Consider the following 21,583-nt stretch of genomic DNA (forward strand, 5'->3'; position numbering starts at 1 on the left):
GATCACGTGATCAGTTCTCTCCAATCTCTGCCTATGAAGTTTTGATGATCACGTCCAGAGAAGGAGCAGTTTGCCACTTTCCCTCAATAGCTCTCTAAATTTGACGCGTGATAAAATTTGTTAATAACAAGAAAAATACTATTATAAGCAAATACTTTTAAATACTTTAAATACTTTTCCTAAATTTTCTTAAACGATTCCCAAATTATATTAGGTGTACAAATAAGTTTCCGCTGTTTTTAATAAAAAAATAAGCATTTATTGTGAAAGAACGATACATAATGTTTTATTGAAAGTATTGTCCATCGCTAGCCACTACTTTTTGCGTTTGGCACGAATCTTCATTCAATAATGCTTCCAATTCCGCATCTTCGTACACTTTCGGCCTTCCGCTACGCTCTTTGTCTCCGACGTCAAATTCACCGTTCTTAAATTTTTGAAACCATTCACGACAACTTCTCTCACTTAAGACAGCCTCACTATATGCTTCTACAAGCAATCAATGAACCTCAGCTGCAGATTTCTTCAAATTAAAGAAGTAAATCAAAAGTTCCCGCAAATGACATTTATTCGGCTCAAAACTTGGCATTTTCGTACAAAAAAAATATATGATGCTAATACAAAATCGCTAGTATTTCAAGATTATGTTGTTGACAGATGTCCAACCTTACGATATAATGTTTTACATCAGACAATTTTAATCATAGCTTGCTAGTGATGCCGTCTTTTGTCAAACGGCGGAAACTTATTTGTACACCTAATATAAATAAATCAGGAATATTCAATTTGTCCACTATCTTGTCAGTGGTGCTATGTAGAGACCAAGGGAGAGTCTAGAAAACGTTACCATGATAATGCAAATTGGATTTTTATAATAAATTTTAAAATATTGCGTTTTCAGAGCTATGTTTAGATTCCAGATTACCCAAATGATACCTAAATCACTTCATCTTTGTCATTTACCGATCGTTAAACAAGAATGACATGAAAATTTTGCAACATAGCTGCACCAATCAAAACTTGAGTATTGATCATGTAACTTTTTTCCTAGGGCGGAAACGTGAAAAGTGAAAATTTATTGCATGATGTATGTATTTCTCATATATGCATACATAAAAATTTTCACTTTTCACATTTCCACTCTAGAAAAAAAAGTTACACATCGATACCTTGAACATTGCTTTGCCAGATTCTTAAAGGTCTTTAATGCTATGTACGGTCAGGGACAAAAAAATTGCAACACTTTTTTTCGATTGATTTCGGAACGCAGCTTGTTACCCAGTAATTGGTTCTTCTTCATAGATGACAAATAAGAATCAATCGTTCGGTGAGCAAGCTGCATTCCGAAATTCATCAAAAATAAAATATTGCAATTTTTCTGTGACCGGTATGTACACCTAAGGACTTCGATTCTTTCCCTTATTTTTTTAAAACTTCCAAAAATTCAGATTATTTTGTCTTTATGTTAAATTTAGTTGTAAATGGACGTAAAGTTTAGTCGTGTCATTAATCGTACACGGACTATGAGCATTAATGTAGAAAAGTGCTCATTTTTCAGTTTGTGAAAATTTCCGAGGGAAAGAATCAAAATCCTTGAGTGTACGTATAGTCATGGACAGAAAGGTAGATACAAGATGCGATATTTTTTTTTGATGATTTTTGGAATACTTAAAAATTTTCAGAATGCGATTCACCATCTATCGATGCATGTTATGATAGCTGTCAAAGTCATACCAGAGAGAAACCTGATAGAAGACATGGCGGCTGAAAACATGTAACCGCAAAATGCTGCCGCGCACTACTGCCCCCTGACAAAGTGGATGTAAACTACATAGCAAAGTCCACTTTTCTAAGGGTACGTACATCCACTTTTCAAGACTACAGATAAATCGATATTTAGTTCGTATATTCCAATAAAAAATTTTTCATGCATGAATATGTATAAATATGTATGAACATACATAAATATTCATAAACATGTAAAATTGTATATGAAATATGTCCATACATGTTCGTACATTTCATTTTCTTTTGTAAAATTAAATTTTTAGTGTAATAGAAAAAATAACGTAATAGTAACAAAAATATTAAAAATAAAAGGGTAATCTTCACACTATTTGTTTTTAGAAAAAATCAAATTTAAAGAAATATAAAAAAATTACTTATGTATAATTAAATATAAAATTATGCATAATTGTGTATGAGCAATTTTTTTTATATTTTTCCAAACTTTTTTTTTTAAACGAACAACGCGAAAATTATATTTTTATTATTTTTTATGTTTTCACATTACTATTATTAATAATAGCTTGTATGGTAATTTTTTTATATTTTTTTAAACTTAATTTTTTCTAAAATAAATAGTGTGAAAAAATTACCCTTTTATTTTTAATATTTCCACATTACTGTTATTATTTCTATTACACTAAAAAGTAATTTTAAAAGAAAGAGGGATATATGAACATATATGGACATATTTATCATATACGATTATATGTTTATGAATATTTATGTATGTTTATACATATATATTCATGCATGAAAAATGTTTTATCGGGAATATATGAATCAAATATCGATTTATCATCTGCAGCCTTGAAAAGTGGACATATGTACCCTCAGAAAAGTGGACCTTGCTATGTAGTTTACATCCACTTTGTTAGGAGGCAGTAGTGTGCGGCAGGCGACAGCATTTTGCGGTTACAGATTTTAGGCCGTCATGTTCTTTCTCAGATTTCTCTCTGGTCATACCGAATTAGGAGACTGGAGACACTGGTCTAATTTCCACCGAAAATTTAAACCGGATTAGAATGTAAGAACTAACTAACTACCGAGTATTTCTCTGTTATAGTCGAACGTGAGGGAAATGCTCGACTGTAGGTGATTGGTTCTTAAGGCTTAAACACAACAGGTACAAGCAATAGACACAGGCAACAGAGAATAATGAGTCGTCCAATCAGAGCTCTATTGCCTGTGCCTATTGTGTTTAAGCCCTTACATTTTGATCCAGTTTAAATTCTCAGTGGAAACTAGACCACTAGTGTCTCGGCGCTAAACATATAATGGAAGGGATAACATGGTGTTTATAAGCATCTCTTTCTGAATCTCCGCCGTTTATGAATGTTGATAAGAGACTAAGGGTGAAATCACACAGTGCGGAAGGATTACGGAATAAAGAATGCATCATTGAAACAATCACTCAGCGCTATTCCGCATTTGATGTTGCAGAATAGCGAGTGCGTCATTATTGTAATAAACCGTCGCATTTTGAGAGGTTAAAATAATTTGATGCTGATTGATATGATGGAATTGCGTGATGTCAAGACGAATAAAGCAAAATGACAAAATCTGAGTGTATAGATATCACGATAAAAAAAAATAATAATGCATTACGTATAGTTTAGTGTGCCCTTTTCCATCACGTCAGTTTTGTGTGCTATGTTCACGATGGAGAAAAATGGTAGTAAATACGTTAAAGCAGTTCAAAAAATTGTTATGAGATTATAAATATTAATTGTAAAACATTAAATACTACAACAGTAATAATTGTTTTTACAATTAAAAAAATTATGTTTCATTTTAATAAACAAATTATTAACATGAAATTAGTAGTTTTTAAATTATATTCATGCTGGATACATCTTTGACGCATCATGTGATGTCAGTCATATTCAGCGACAAACGAGTCACATAATTTTATATGTCGCTAACATTCGAATGTCACTAACTTCGAATGTCGCTCATATAAATGGGTTAGCAGCATCACAGCGCTAAAAATAAAAAATAAAAAAACTCCCTACGCAAAAGTCGCTGTGATTGGCAGTGGACAATTGCTACAGTATGCAAGTGAACTGCTCCCGGTGCTCAGTTTGCAGCCTTTCTATAGAAAGAGAAACAGTATTGTTCATTTTGTTTCTCGGGAGCTGCATGAGGTCGCTCTAAATGAACCTACTGTACTTGAAATATAGGATTCATACTACGTACGATCAGTCATACGATATCTGACATTCATTATTGTTGCGATGAATGTCGGACATCGTATGACGGATGTCGTACATAATACGAATCCTACATTTCAAATACGCTGGGTTCATTCGGAGCGACTCCGAATAGTTCCCGAGAAACAAAATGAACAAAGCTATAAAGTGTGTTAAACAAAGAAAGATTCAGTACCAATTTCACGGCGCGAAGCAGGCCGGTATTTTATAGTCGATTCCTAAATTTAAGATATTCCTTATTTTAAGTTGTAACAACCTGACTTTTTTACGCGGACTAGCTCGTCGAAATCAGGCGATCGGATGCAATAAAAGGTCAGGCAAGGAGGAGAGATACAGATCGGCTCGGTTGCAAATAATATAATGTGAATTTATTGACCGTATTGTGTATTGTGTACCGTTGTGTGTACAGTATCTTACAATATGTGCGTGTGTGTGTGATGAGTATGCGTGTATGTGCGAGCATGTGTGCGAGCACGGGCTTAGGCTCGTTCTATTTACAATCAGTCGTATGACGAAGTCGGACATCGTACGCATGTGCCCTAGATTGTCGGCTGTCGAATGAAGTTGTCGCAAGGCGGCTGTCGGAATAGAAGAATAAGCAGGGGCGACGATCTGTATATGGAATGGTGGAGGACTCCACACATGTAAATTTGACATGTGTGGAATTTCCACACATGTCGAGTTACAACTAACCTAAATTTTTGGTACATTTTTATGAGCAATTGGTACATATTTTATGAAAAATTATCTACGTTCTACAATGTTCCAAAATCGTTTAAACAGCATAGTTCATATGTTTAAGGAAGAGATTGGAGAGATAGACTTACACGAGCTTGTAAATGAATTTATAAATAAAAATAACATTCGACGAGCTACATTCGCAATAAAGAAATAAAGAATAGCAAAATAAATATTCGTGTACTTTACTCATTTTTTGTTTGTTTTTGTACATTGTAAGTGTATATCTATAAATATTTCCATTCCTCTCGGAATAGGATTCCTTTCTTCGACCCTTTTTTTTTTAGACGTCTTCACACGCGCCTCCCGGAACCCGGATCCACTCCACACATATAAAAAATTTACTCCGCCGCCCCTGAGAATAAGGGTTGACATTATTTTATTATTGACATTATTCACCCCAAAATAACCCAGGAGGTTTTTTTGGGTTTTATTCATTTAAAAACCCGAAATTTTTTGGGATTTTATTGGAAAAAATGAATTTTTTAATGACACATAAAAGGAACGTATTTAATGAATATAAGTATATTAAACTAACTGGACTGATATAATGTTAACATAATATACCAATTTTAATACATATAGGGATACAAAAAGTCTCGGATCCCTTAAATTTAAAATCTTAAAAAGTACACATTTTCAAGAAAAATGTTTCAAAAAAAGTTGTAGGGTTTAAAAAGATCTACTGATCACATTCGTCTGACTTCTCAAAAATGCTTATTTTTCAAAATATTTAGAGGTCTGGAACTTTTTATACACCCTGTATATAGTCGTTTTACTTTTTAATAGCATAAAAGAAATTTAGTCTAATATTAAATTCTTAAAAAATAATAGTCTTAAAAAAAATTATGATTTTTAATAATGAATTAAAATTATGTCGTAACATAATAATAATATTTCCATGAATTAAAAATTTCTATTATGTCAAGGCATAATAGAAATTCCGAATTTTATTATGTTGCGACATAATAATAATTCGATGAATTAAAATTATGTCGGGATATAATAAAAATTCTAAATTTCTATTATGCCTTGACATAATTTTAATTCACGGAAATATTATGTTACGATATAATTTTAATTCATTATCAAAAATCGTAGTTTTTTTAAGACAATGTTGTCTTTATCATTCAAATGTTGTCTTTATCATTGGTTAAAAGTTTTTTTTCATTATTTATAATATTAAAAAAATTCTGTTTATAGATTTTTTACACGATCTTCAACTAACAAAATTTTTCAAACTTTGAAAAAATGTGTTGTTCGAGATACGGCCAACATGTACATAATTTCCATATTTGTGCGACATACGGATCGAAAGCTTCTAGAAGGATCTCAAGCGTCCTTAGAAGTGTGCAAAACATAAACTCGGCTATCACCTCGTCGATAAAGTCAAAAAACAATAATCTAAGCCGCACGTCGCACGTATGCAGATTTCAACCGCTATAACGGCGAACCAATTCGGATCGGTCGCAGCGCACGCGCGATCACGTGACGCAAAACGCGTAATATGCGTTCATCCCAATCAAGAATCCAGATTTAACGGGCGCGCATGGCAATAGCGTGCCGTTTGGCCGTTGCGCTCGAAATCGCCAATCGCCACCCGACACAGAGGATCACCTCCAATTTTTCAATTTGTAAAAATCTCATAGGCGAATGCAAAGGGAAGCCTTTGTTCTCAAAGAAGCATAAAAGGCAAAACCGAGAAACAATAGCTCTCTTAGTTTTTCCGCCGTTCTGACTCAACGCATCGCTATCAGTGCACCGCCAAGGAGACGCTCCGCCGCTAGAAAACCGCCGCGTTCGATTCGCAAAGAAAACCGCCGAGTTTGATTCGCAAAGAATATTATTGGATTGAAGCGAAATACAACTAAACGCCGTATCACTTTAAAATTTCACGTCAGCACTCTCGCTCTGACTCGCTCTCGAACATGTGTACAGTATCTTATATTCACAACCTTGATAATCATTTATTTTAAATGTTTGCATAATTTTTGTAATATTTTTATTTTCTAGATTAGTATTAAAATGTTGACAATAAGATTGGAAACAAGACCGTTTATGTTAAATAACATTAATTTAAATACGAAGCGCCACTACGGTCTGAGTTGAGATGTTGAACTAATATATATATATATTTTCAAATAAATGAATTAATTTCATAAATGATAATTACGTGCCGATATGGTTGTCGGATTTTCAACGCAATCAATCTGAAATATTAATAATCCCCCAAATTTCCCAAATTAAAAAACTGTAATAAACTTGTTGCGAAAAATATTGCCTCAGTCGGGAGTCGAACCCGTCTCTTGCATTCCGTGCGAGCGTCCTGAGCCTTTAGACTACTGAGACAGTCTAAGCAACTCTATGAAAATGGTCCATTCCCATCTTTCCGACTACGATTAGATGAAATATAATCTTCGGACACATTTGTTTATGGATAAACAGATATTTTTATACGGATATATAGATATATTTATATTATATTATGAAATCACTGAATGTAGATCAAATAATTATTGATTTTGTTCACGAAAGTCATTGCTTGTATAATAAACGCGATGTGGATTTTAAAAATGTTAACAAAAAAAGAGATCTGAGGCAAAAAATATCCACAAATTTAAGAAACTTATGATATAAATATGTCAGATAATTTTTTGTTTGTTAAATTATTATTATTTAATATAAAAATATTTTGTAATTTAATTCTTTTGTATCAAACTTAAGAAATGCCTATAAGAGCTGACATTGAGTAAATTCGTGATATGAAAATTTATTCAAGTATAATAACTTGAGTAATATATGTTTCGATCATCGTTTTGATCCTTTTCAATATTATAAAACTAATTAAATCAATACGTAGTATATGACTGATTGTAGAACGGGCCTTATTACGGCGCGACATACGACAACATCTCTCGACTGATTGTAGACTAGGCCTATAATCAGTCGTATGTCGATATCGGCTGTCACTAATCATTTATCGTATGTTGTATGTTGCACATGAATACCACTTGCTATTCTACTGTCGAGTCGTTGATCGAAGTCGGAACAAATGTAAAGAATGGATATTAAAACGTTGAATACATATTCAAATTTATTTCAAATTATTAATTTGGACACATTATATGATTGTAGAATAATGCGATTCTTGCTTGACGATTACTATGCATTGATTTAATTAGTTTTATAATATTGAAAATAATCAAAACGATGATTGAAATGTATATTCAAGTATGTTCAAATTATTAAACTTGAATAAATTTATATACACGAATTCACCTAATGCCAGCTCTTATAGGCATTTCTTAAGTTTGATACAAAAGAATTAAATTACAAAATATTTTTATATTAAATAATAATAATTTAACAAACAAAAAATTATCTGACATATTTATATCATAAGTTTCTCAAATTTGTGGATATTTTTTGCCTCAGATCTTTTTTTTTGTTAACATTTTTAAAATCCACATCGCGTTTATTATACAAGCAATGATTTTCGTGAACAAAATCAATAATTATTTCATCTACATTCAGTGATTTCATAATATAATATAAATATATCCATATATCCGTATATCTATTAGGTATTGGAATTAATTCGTAGCGTTTTTAATGAAAGAATGTTATTTATTTCACATGAGCATTAAAAAATACATTAATGAAAGTACTTCCCATCACTTGTAAAACGCTACGAATTAATTCCAACACCTAATATTTATCCATAAACAAATGTATCCGAAGATTATATTTCATCTAGTTGTAGTCGAAAAAGATGGGAATTGACTATCTTCTATTCTGACAACGACAGCCGACTTGTGATAACTTCATTCGACAGCCGACAATCGAGTGCGCATGCGTACGACACTCCATTCCGACATACGATTGATTATAGAACGGGCCTTAGGGTGAAATCACACGGTGTGGAAAAAGACTGCGTCATTGAAACCAATTAGCGTTATTCGGAACAACATTAAAGAACGCTGATTGGTTGCTTCTATTGGATGCATTCTCTATTCCGCAAACGTTTTTCGCACCGTCTGATTTCACCCTTAGGCTCGCAGACTCGCCGGACGTGTCGGAAGGACGCAACGTCGGGCGGAGCGGGACGCGAAAGACGCCCCGATTCGCATATTCGCGGTCGCGGGTATAGCCAGCAGCGGCGAATGCGGACGCGGCGTGTGTTCGCGAGGCGAGGACTGCGATGCGAATAGGCTCGGCTATCGGCGGCCGAGAACGTTCAACAGAGGCGGAGAACACTCAACCCCTGGTCTAGTACTGAGGCCGGCGAGGATGCAGCGATGGCTGCAACCGATTGTCGAGAACGTTCGAGGAGGCGGAGTACACTCTATCCCCGGGTCGCGTTGCGGATCGGTCTAGGAGCTGAATCGAATGAGCGGAATCGAAACTCGATTCGGAAAAAGCGGCGAAATAAAAAGAAGCACCTTTCGCTATAAACACGGCTTTTATTCGGCTGTTGCTCCCGCTTGTATTGTTACGGCATCGCTTAGCGATTTCCACCGATTTGCGATACGAGCGGAAGATGCACCATTCGACTTTCCGCAGTCTTTCTCGGCTTCTTGCCGAACGGATGTGACCTGTGAATTATGCTTTAGTCTTTTTCGAGCATACCGTGCTCTCATCGTTCGCAAGTGATCAGGGGTCATTGCGGCGGCATCCAGCAGAAAGTTGGCGCCGGATACAATGTGGTTTAGGAGTGCATTGTTACAAAGTACAGTCTTAAGATGTCATAAATCAATCCAAGGATTACTGTATTAGCATCTCAAGACATTATTTAAGACAGTTTCAAAATAAAAACAAATAAATACCGCCCTATGTGTTTACAGTTGATAGCCTTTGTCTCTTACGACATACAGTGACATCCATAGAAAAAGATGGAGATTTAGAGAGAGACGCTTGCAAAATGACGCATGCACACCATGTTATCCCTTCCACTATGGTTAGCAGTGATAAATTTTTGACGGTAATACAAAAATAAAGTGAAACTATGACAAAATAAACTAATAGCATGCATGCATTAATGAATGTGAAATATAAAAAGAAAATTTAAAAAAATAGATTTTGGGTTAATACTTTATTTGAAAGACGACGTAAACATAAATTACGTTGTAAACATAGATTAAAAAAAATTATTATTAAAAAATTATCAACGAATAACCGATTGCATGCTGTTATTCATAGTACGAGATCCCACCGCGAGTTTGTGTACTTATCGCGTATGCAGGAGACCGATTCTGTAACTTGAAATGTGGTGAAAATTATAAAAGTGAGCGAATTTACTGGAATATTGATTATTTCATTGGTCAACACCTAGTAAATTTCGCTTTTGTAATTTTCACCTTGTTTGAAGATACAGAATCGACTTCCTTATGACCTAGCGGATCGTGCGTAAGCGGATTAGCGGATCGCTAATCACAGAATCATTCTCTTAGATCTGCTTGCAAAATTTGCAGAGATCTCTAAGAAAATTATAAATACTATAAAATTATAGATTATAAATACATAAATTATACGTAAATATAATAATTTATATAACGAAGTAGTAAACATTAGAACTTCTTTAGCAGTAAAATATTTTTAACATAATCGTAAAACTATCTCTGAAACATGATTTCGCTGCCGCGTTTATCGCTCAATGGGAGGAAGAAAATAAACTGAATCGTAGGCTGCTGATTAATATCTACATTTATATTTACTGTAATTATTGAATCATTAACATTTTGCTACTTACCAATTCTGTGTCCATATTAATGAAGGAGACAAAAAAATGTATATAACCAATCGCATTATATGGACCAATGCTCGGAATTAATTGCCTATTTCGGGCAGATTCCTAAGGCGACCCTCACTCGGTAGAGTGACCGAGTCGCTGATCGCTCACGTGATGCTATGCCCCAGGAACGTCGCGATACAAAAAGTATGCTGGGAGCATATCTTCCGGCAAATATCATTAAAATATTTTCTTTCCTACATGATTTTTATTTTAATATTTAAATTTTTTATTATTAACATATTATGTGTATATTCTACAATAATATAAGCAATAATATAGTAAGCAATTATTATAATATTGTAATTACGACGTAATTATATTATTGCTTATTATATTATTGTAGAATATACACATAATATGTTAATAATAAAAAATTTAAATATTAAAATAAAAATCAAGGAAAGAAAATATTTTAATATTGGGTCATCTAAAAAGTATCCGCGGTACTTGTCACTAGATATATAACCATCAACACACATCTATGACAAAAAATCGCGGATACTTTTTAGATGACCCAATATTTGCCGGAAGATATGCTTCCAGCATACTTTTTGTATCGCGACGCTCCTGGGGCACAGCGTCACGTGGGCTCGGCTGCCGAGTCTCGAGTGATAGTGAGGGTCGCCTTAGGAATCTGCCCGAAATGGACAACTAATTCCGAGTACTGATCGACAATGGCTTTAATATATATCAACATATAATCTTGAGATTATCTGCAACTTTTGTTCATTCCGCAAATTGTGACGGTGAAATTATAACGAAAATAGCGGAACGACTATGAGGGTGCAAATTGAAATAGCGGAACGCGGAACGAAATCAGAACTAATCACGAGCGTTCCGAGTTTTCGTTACGCGATTCCCTTCATCTCCATGGAGCGCAATGAGCGTAAACGGAATCAACAGCAAGTCCATAAATGACGTTTAAATATTGTATTTGTCATTCATTTTTTATTATCATGTATCTAAGTACAGAATTAAATGCATTTCTCATTGAAAATAATGATGAAAGATGTTAAAATTTATGAAATTAGTCTTAATGTGATTGTAACCTTTATGAAATAACAATTTATGATTGGTCGCATAAAGCCTGCGATGCGCTCATTACGCACATAGGTATTGGAGATTCACGTTTTAACGTAACAAAACTAGCGGAATAACAATGTGATGAGTACAAAGATAAATTATTAGGTAATTATCCAGAAGATTCCTCACCTTCAATTTCAATGAAATTATGCATTCGATGGGTTTGCATAAAACGAAAGAATCTGGTAGTTAAATGTTGTGCCTAGTCCCGCGAAGTAAGATTTTATCGTTAAAGTTGACGACTTTCGGTTAGAAAATCTGTCATAGCCATGAACACTGTGATGCGAGCATACACTGCAGTTACATAATACCGCGTCGAATGAGTATAATTTCATTGAAATTGAAGGTGAAGAGCGTCTTCTGGATAATTACCTAATAATTTATCTCTGTACTCATCACGTTGTTATTCCGCCAGTTTTATTACGTTGAAACGTGAATCCCAATATCCATATAGCGCATCGCAGACTTTGCGCAACTAATCATAAATCACAAAATTTATGAAATTAGTCTTTATTTCATAAAGGTTACAATCATATTAAGACTAATTTCATAAATTTTAACATCTTTAATCATTATTTTTAATGAGAAATGCATTTAATTCTGTACTTAAATATATGATAATAAAAAATGAATGACAAATACAATATTAAAACATCATTTATGGACTTGCTGTTGTTTCACTTACGCTCATTGCGCTCCATGGAAATGAAGGGATTCGAATTTGTATATACGTGACCGTACAAAATCTCCGGTTGTAAAAATTATCATTTAAAATTTTTTATATTTTGTATGAAGAGTTTTGAAGTACAAATAAGGTTTATGAGTCATTCTATTAATTACAATTAATCATTCTTTTTTGGACCATGTATTTGACCGAAATAATTAACTGGATTCAAACAAAGTTTATATATAGAATCGTTTGTATTTCGTATGAAGAGTTATGAAGTACCATTAAAAACATTTGTGAGTCATCCAGATATTTTAAATTAAATATTAAAATATCATGTATTTAATCGAAATATAGATATAGGCGCTATGGTCACGGAAATTCCATTAGACACGATAGGTAGTCTTTCTAGTATTTTGATATTCCAGGACGTATTATGAAATTGCTTGGAATAATTTCTGATTGTTATTCGATCAATAAGATGGATGAATAACTAACACTATAAGACAAAATTCTTTGCATTATTCTCTGTAATAGACCTCAAATGCTATTATGCTGTCATAGGATTTAATTGTCAATCAGCTATAGCAGAATGTGCAGTTCTGATGATCTAGTTCTTATGTTTATTTTTCTTCTCGAAGAAATAATATTTCCTTGTGAAACCTGTTGGGATTTCTTTGTTATATTGCTGGGAAGGCTCGTACAGAGGCAGATTTTGTAAATTGATTCTTGAAAATTTTTATTAATAAGATCATATACATCTCAACTGCACTATAGTACATCGAGTGAGATAGAACAAATTTTAATTTTTCTCTTTTTTCAAAAAAATCATTCTGTACGAACCTTCAGAAGCTTTTCCTGATTACGAATATCGCAATTAAAACGCGATCCATCCAGTATTTTTAGCCGAAATTTCGATATAAAGAAATTCATCTTCGACTAGACGTCTCCACGGGTCTCTCTTGTCGACCCATAAAGATTTATTTTCAGGAATTTTTCAATTTTCGAGGAAAATTTTACTGGAGATATATAGGACATGTAATGTATACTACAATATTTCGAATAAAATTTTCCTCGGAAAGGACGTTTTGAAATGTAGCCTTAGAATATAGATGTCATCGCAAAACTTGATAAAAATATACTCATTCAATACATTTCCATTTGAAATGAATGTAGAAGAAAAATGCGACAGTCTGCCTTACAAAGTAACTTCAGGTTATGACAATAATTTTTTACCTAAATAGTTATTAAAGCGTAATGTAAACATCATCCGAGTATCTCCGTGTATTATCCAATGTTAGACACAAGGATAAAATGATACATGGGAGTACTCGAGTAATGTTTCCGAACCACAGACGTCTTGTATTTCGAACGTAGCGCAAATCTAACCTAGAGTCCTACTCTCTAACCCAGAGTCTCCTACTCTAACCCAGTGAGAAATGGCAATGGAATCGATGTCGATTCAATGTCGATTCCATTGTCATTTCTCACTGGAAACATTTAATAATTCGCTTCGTGAAACATATCACCATGTTTTTCTGCCAGATTCTTTCATTTTAAGTAAAAACGTATCGAATAAATATATTTTTATCAAATTTCGTGATGATGTTTGTATTCTAAATAATTATCATAATAAATAAATAAAAACAAATTTCTTATCAATAAAAAAATTTGTTGTGTGTGATTTTACTTCATTTAACTCTGATTATTTTTATTTTCAATTTTATTTATACCGACTTTTCTTTATGATCGCTCAATACATTATACCAATTTAATTATTGTATTATTAAATTATTATTATTTATTATTATTTTTTAATTATTATATTATTTAATTATTGTATTATTTGTTAGTGCGATAATTTCATGAAATTTTTAGACGGTTGTTGTATATACTTGACATATGTAAAATAATCATATACGAAAAAACATTTCGACTCATGGGTGTATGGAAGTATATCGGTTATTCGTTGATAATTTTTTAATAATAATTTTTTTTTAATCTATGTTCACGTCATCTTTCAAGTAAAAGATCAACCCAAAATCTCTTTTTTTATATTTTCTTTTTAAATTTGTACATTCATTAATGCATATATACTATTAGTCTATTTTGTTTGTAGTGCTATTTGTCTATTTTGTAGTTTCGCTTTGTTTTTGTTGTGCATAATCGTATCAATTTGACAGGTCCAATCGTAATACTATTTTTAATATGACATTTTGGACTTTACATCATTTTACATAACACAATTAATATAATATAATTATCGTCAAAAATTCGCTGCTAAGCTATTTATATCAGCGACTCAAGGTTAGCATATGAAATCACATGACTTATTTGTCGTTGAATATTATAGCGTTTTCGGCCCGACTGAGCTTGCACTAATCTGAAGTAATGATGTTTCGTGCTCTCCTATTGGTAGAGACTGTAACGTCAACCAATAGTAAAGCATTTCTTAACCCAAATTGATGCAAACTCGGTCGGACCGAAAATGCTATTAAGGTGAAATTACACGGTTCGGAATAGGACTGCGGAATATATTGGGTCATCTAAAAAGTATCCGCGTTGACCATCAACACCATCTAGTGACAAAAAACCGCGGATACTTTTTAGATGACTCAATAAAATGCGTCATTGAAGCGACCAATCAGCGCTATTCCGCATTTGATATTGCGAAATAACGAGTTCATCATTGTTCTTGTAATAAATCGTCCTATTTCGAGAGGTTAAAATAATTTGACGCTGATTGATATGATGGAATTGCATAATGTCGAGACGAATGAAGCAATATGACAAAATCTGGATGCATAAATACAGATACCAAGATCTAAAAAACAATGATGCATTACGTGCGATTTCAATGTGCCCTTCTCCGCACTTTCCATCACACCAGTTTTATGTACTATGTTCACATGATGCGGAAAAATGATAGTAAATGCGTTAAAACAGTTCAAAAAATTATCATGAAATTGTAAATATTAATTGTAAAACATTAAATATTACAACAGTGATAATTGTTTTTACAATTTGAAAAATTATATTTTATTTTAATAAGCAAATTAACATGAAGTTAGTAGTTTTTAAATTATATTCATGTTGGATACATCTTTGATGCATCATGTGAATATGTGATCATAGTACACAAAACTTGCGTGATGGAAAAGTGCGGTTGTTTCAATGACGCATTCTCTATTTAGTAGTCCTCTATTCTGCACTGTGTGATTTCACCCTTAGAGTTCTTCTAGTAAAAGTTAAGACATAAGAACGACACCATTGTCGGGTGTCGGGTACCGGCCAAGAGATCGATTCTGTATCTTGAAATGAAGTGAAAATTATACAATAAAAGAGAGCGAATTTATTAGAATACTGATTATTTCATTGGTCAACGCCTAGTAAATTTGCTCACTTTTGTAATTTTCACCTTGTTTGAAGATACAGAATCAACTCTCAGAAACAGCACAATTCCATTATGGTTGACAGTTGATAGTTCGATTTCGCGCCTTCTCCACTATAAAATAGTTGCTATATGTAACACGATTGATTATATGAATCAAATATCGATTTATCATCTCCAGTCTTGAAAAGTAGACGTTGCTATGTAGTTTACATCCACTTTGTCAGAGGGCAGTAGTGCGCAGCATTTTGCGGTTACAGATTTTGGACCGTCATGTCCTCTCAGATTTCTCTCTGTCTTAATTATCCTCTCTAACCTAACCTTCTGTCTGATATCTGATTCTAACCTTCGCAATCTACTTTTTTAAAGTTTGTTGGCAAATAAAATACTCGTGCAATTATTTAGAAGGGATTATTATTCACTGAGGATTCAATTAATTTTCAGATGTCTGAATTAACGGAAGTTGAGAGTAGTAAAATTTTTGGAGGCTGGCAGAAGGTATATACACACAACAGGTAAATATATAAAACATACCCATACAGCAAAGCGTGTCTCAGCAAAATCGCACAAATCTGTGATTGCTTATGATGCTGGCAATTTGCCATAAATTTGTCTTCAACAATTTCGAGTATGCTGACATTGTAGCAACATGCAGCAATAATATTATATATATATATATATATATATATATATATATATATATAATATTGCCAGCAGTTTAACAGCAAGATAGCTGTATCAATGTTATTTTGCATTGTCGGCAATATGACAGCATTGTATGATGCTGCATATTATAGCAACATGATGGCAATAGTACTAATTTTAATGACTATTTTAAAGTGGTCGGCAAATTGCTGGCAATTTGCTACTCAATATTATCATTAATAAGAAATTAATAACTCAATTGCTGTAATTCTGATAGGAACACATACTTAACAATGCACACTTAGCGAGCAACATGCAGCAATTGAGTTCTTCTTTATTGGCAACTTGATGCCTTCACGGTATGATAATATTGAATAGCAAATTACCAGCAATTTGTGTAATTAAAGCAGAACGTACATAGCGCTGTATCAAATCGGGAACAGATATCTCCTCGTCTCGAACTTCAACGCTTAATGCTGATTCTATAATGAGTCGATAGTCGGAAATCTTAAGTCTTAATCAATTTTAATCTAAATAAGTGACTATGATTTTTTGCATCTACTAGTTATTAATTGTCAACAGCGAATCGTTTAACTCGATTAATGGGAAGGAATAAAGTCGAATTTAGTCAGTCTTAAGAAAATTGGCCAACTTTACTGATTCACTAATAAGACTTAAGGTGCTGTCCCATGATAGTTGGAATTTCAAAAGTACCATGAAATTTCGGAAAACGCAATCTCGGAAAAGTGAAGAGTGAAGATCAACCAATCAGAATTATTAGGATGCATTATTATTTGTCTGCACATACACATTAAATAAAGATTATCAAAATTGAATGTCTATACGTATAAAAAGAAATTCATTATTAATAAATAATTGTTCGATAAGTATTCATTAATATATAAGTATTCATTTTTCCAGTATATAAATATAATCATTTATATCGTTGGGGAAAATTGCATGCTTGTCGGTCCGAAATTTTTATGGCTGGGTTTCCCATGCAGCGACTTTTTCGGAAAACGGATTGTTATTCTAACTTCAAACTGTCTTTTAATTTAAAGGATTTTCAAAACAAATTAAACAAAGTCGTAGCTTATTTTGAGCTTGTAATTAGACTGATTTTAAATTAATACAATTAACATAAAAATGTAAATACTATATAATAAAAACTAATAATAAACTAAATACAATTAATAAAATAATATAAAGTTACAAACGTTTCGACTTACAAAGTTTTCAGTATACAAAACAAAAATACATTATTAAATTAACAAATCAATTAAATAGCGCATATAATGAAATATTAAAAAAAAACCGTCAGTGGTAATGTATCAATTCATATAAAATTCAAATGTCAAATTGTGTTAAGACTTACATTAAAATAAGAAGAAGGAAATACTTCGGTCGAAAGTAGATTAACATGATGTCCTTCGATAAAAATAATTTTGCCAAATTCCTCAATTGAAAATGGAAATTCAGTTTATCGCAGACTTGAATCAATCGATTTCAGAGAGAGAGTTCAATTGTTACGAATATTTTATGATATTCTGTAGAAAATGAGAAGAAGTATTAAAATAATATAATTAGTGTGAATGAGAAATATAGAATCAAATCATAACTCATGTTAATTTATATAAAATACTGCAATTAAAAATCTCAATCGGAGATCTGGTCAAGTTAAACATTAAAATTAGAAGTTGTCTGTTACTCATTCGAAAATTGACTGATGTGACGTGTAGGTCAAAGTAAGTCAGTAATACTGACTTACTATAAAAATAAGTCAGTAAAATCGAATGTAAAAATAAGTCTTCAAAACTGTGACAATTTACATATATGTTTACATATATCGTCCAATATTTAAAATAAGAAGTATTCAATAATTCAGTATCTTTCAATTTTCTTTAAATTTAAATCGTTTTTTTTTTATTCTTTAATATGAATCATTTCAGAAATATTTCTTTTGCGATAATTCTTTTCAAAATCAAGTATACTAACTTTTTCCCAATTATGATTTGTTTCAATGATATGTTTCGTGAATACTGAGTGTTTGGACTGGTGTAATTTTATATTATTGCGATGTTCTTTAATTCTTGTCTGTAGTTGCCTCTTAGTTTATCCAACATAAGAGGCATCACAGTTATTACAATTTAATTTGTATATGATGTTATTATTTTTTTCCTATTGATTTTTGTCTTTATGAACTTCAATAAATTTATTAAGTTTGTTTAAATATCTATAGCCAATCATATTTGTAAATTTGTTAATAGACTTAGTAATTTTATTGAAAATGAATCTTATATATGGGAAAACCATTCTTAAAACTCTATCATTGTCATTGACATCCAAGTTGGTGTTATTTATCATTGAGGGATTCTTTGTTGGCCAAATTTTTAATTCTTTTATTGATACAATTAAAGATCATTCTTAAAGGATAGCCATGATCAAAATCTCTATTTATTAATTCTAAGTTCTTATTATAAAATGCAGGATTTAACAATAATATCATTCTATCAATAAGATTATAATTTCGATCTTATGGCATATAAGATGATTCGAAAAGAAAGATAAATACCTGCCTGAAAACGTCTTTTTATAGTATCAATCTAAAATAATTTAATAAAATATTATCTTTATTAATGACCGATAGATCCAGAAAATTCAAACAATGGTCTTCCTCGTATTCAATAGTATTATAAATTTAAGTCTATCATGCTGTTCATTAAAAGAATTTAAAATCTGAGTAATCTTATTTTTAGATGCGATCAGAAAGACATCATCAACATATCTCAAATAAGTGGAAATCCAAAATTCTAGAGAATTCAATATTCTCTCTTCTAAATCTTTTATCACAATATCAGATATAATAGGGGAAAGGGGGAAACCCTCATCGAAACAAACATCGACATATAATATTTTACATTTAATGGAATCATTTATAAACAAACATTTTGCACACGTATGGGTATCGAATTTATCTTCTTGCGGATTCTTCTATTATATAATAATTATCTTTTTTCATAAAATATCTAAAATAAATTTTCTGATTTTTCACAGTTTTGAAAATATTGGTCCCGTGGGGAACCCAACCACAAAAATTTCAGACAAGCACGCAATTTTATCCAATGATATAAATGATGGTTACATTTATATGCTGGAAAAATATGAATACTTACATAATAATAAATATACTCGTCAACAAAATTATCGCAACAAAAATTTATATTAAAATTTCGCATAAATTCAAATAAGTGTAATTTTGCGAAAAATGGTCGTATTTAAAAGTTTTTTTTTTCATTTTCAAAAATAGAGTCTGTACTTTATAAAACTTTCATATTTGAATCTATCTTTATTCCTACTTGACAGTTTTTAAAAATAAGGACGTTTTTTTTTTAAGAAATTTGCATAGTTCGTCGCGCTCCACTAGAGATAAAGTAAATTTTTTTTATAAATATGATAATCGTAAAGACTTTCCTTTTACAAATTAAAAAAAAGAAAAGTTTTGTCAATGATTTGACGCTCTGTGCGTTTCGACTACCATTCCGAGTTTGAGTTTTACCGGCGCTCTACAATGTCAGCTTGTTCCTATTAGGCTTGAGGCTATCTAATCACTTGATAGCCTCAGGATTATGGATGAGCCAATAAGCTTTTTAGCTTACGCAGGGAAGATGCCGATCAGATTGGGCTCGGGGCTAGGCCCGTGATCGGGTTGCTGAGCGATTCCTGTGGAGCGTTCCCGGGAAGTAGCGTCCCAGCGGCATCCGAAGCGCTGGCCGACCAATATCACGTGTGTAGGCGACGCAAACTGGGAAGTAGCCTAGGCTACGACGATCCGACCGATGATTTTGGTACCGCGGGGACTGTGGCAATTGTTCGCACCCAGTCATGGGTAGGATTCGCGGTGACAGTGGTTGATAGCTACATGCTGGCTAGGGGCCTCTGGCCCCGACGAGTGAGCTGCATATCATGTTCGGGAGCTAGCTTGCTTAGCTGGTAGAGCATGAATAGTCACTCGCTCCAACCAGTGAGTTGCTTGTTGAGACCTACATCTCGCGAGAGCGCCTGGGAATCTCAGCATAGCCGTGACGCGCTGATCGGACATATTCCAGATCCCGCGCCCATGTGTGAATTAAGCTTAAATGCAAGTATCGCACGTTAAATACTCACTTCTGTCAGGGACAGTATCTTAAAACGTGGTTTATAATAAGTTGCAAATACTCCGTCGCCAATCGCAATGTTTCGCAACAGCCAATCAGGAATGTCAAATTAGTAATACTTCTGATTGGCTGTCATGAAGCATTGCGATTGGCAACTTATTGTAGACCACGCTTTAGGACTATCGATTACTGACTCGTTGTAGAATCAATTTATGCCCGTTTCCACCAATGTAGATTAAATTTAATCTCAATTCAATTTACTCTTCGTCTTTTCCCAATTCTAAAGATTAGAAAAAGACGAAGAGTAAGTTGAACCGAGATTAAAGTTAATCTACGTTGGAAATGGGTATTAATAATTTGATTCACGAGGCCGATCGCCGCGTTTTTCTGTCAAATTCTTTCGTTTTAAGACTCCTGATTACTTAGCCAGCGAGACAGAATCAGACAGTGGCCTGGCGAAACTGATAGTCACACACACAAACACCCATGTATACAGGGTGCGGCAGAGAAACTTACTTTTTTGAAAAACGCGCCAAACGGCAAGGGGTGAAGATAGGGAGCTGGGAGGGGGTGCGTCCGAGAGGATAGATCCTTAATTTTTATTCCCCCCACAGCCAATCTCGATCATGCTTTGGACGAGAGAGCATCGCGCGTTCGAGGCATACTTTGGTAATGGCCGCTTTCACCTTTCCGGCTGTGTCAACAAACAGAACATGCGCTACTGGAGTGCTGAAAATCCACATGAACTTCACCAAACCCTTCTCCATTGTGAACGTGTTACCGTTTGGTGCGCAATTTCGTCGGTCGGGATCATTGGTCTTTATTTTTTTGAGGAAAATGAGCGCGCTGTCATGGTGAATGCAAGGGAATGCCTCGATACAGGGAGATGATCGAAGAATTTTTCCTTCCACATCTGGAAGAAATGGACGTCGGGGATGTGTGGTTTCAACAAGACGGAGCCACGGCCCACACAGCACGGGCCTCGATGGAATTGTTGAGGGAACACTTCCCTGACCGCCTCATCTCTCTCAGAGGCGATCTCCCTTGGCCGGCGCGCTCTCCAGATTTGGCTCCATGCGACTTCTTCCTATGGGGTTATTTGAAGTCTATCGTTTA

The 21,583-nt window shown here is 33.3% G+C and overlaps 1 protein-coding gene across 2 annotated transcripts in view; it reads left to right on the forward strand.

Moving 5' to 3' along the window:
* The window catches only part of LOC105143775 (S-formylglutathione hydrolase), a 48,280-nt gene that overhangs the window by 18,923 nt on the left and 7,774 nt on the right, over window positions 1-21,583 (forward strand). The window contains exons 1-2 of one of the 2 annotated variants that reach the window (XM_011052264.2): window positions 15,889-16,036; window positions 16,113-16,183. In XM_011052264.2, the coding sequence (XP_011050566.1) occupies window positions 16,113-16,183 (71 nt within the window). In that variant the 5' untranslated portion in view covers window positions 15,889-16,036. Of the gene's footprint in view, window positions 1-15,888; window positions 16,037-16,112; window positions 16,184-21,583 lie in introns of those variants that run through there. The other variant, XM_011052263.2, reaches the window with a different exon arrangement.

The sequence above is a fragment of the Acromyrmex echinatior genome, unplaced genomic scaffold (assembly GCF_024713525.1).
Source record: "Acromyrmex echinatior isolate Ae372 unplaced genomic scaffold, ASM2471352v2 Scaffold20, whole genome shotgun sequence".
Classification (NCBI taxonomy): Eukaryota; Metazoa; Arthropoda; class Insecta; order Hymenoptera; family Formicidae; genus Acromyrmex; species Acromyrmex echinatior.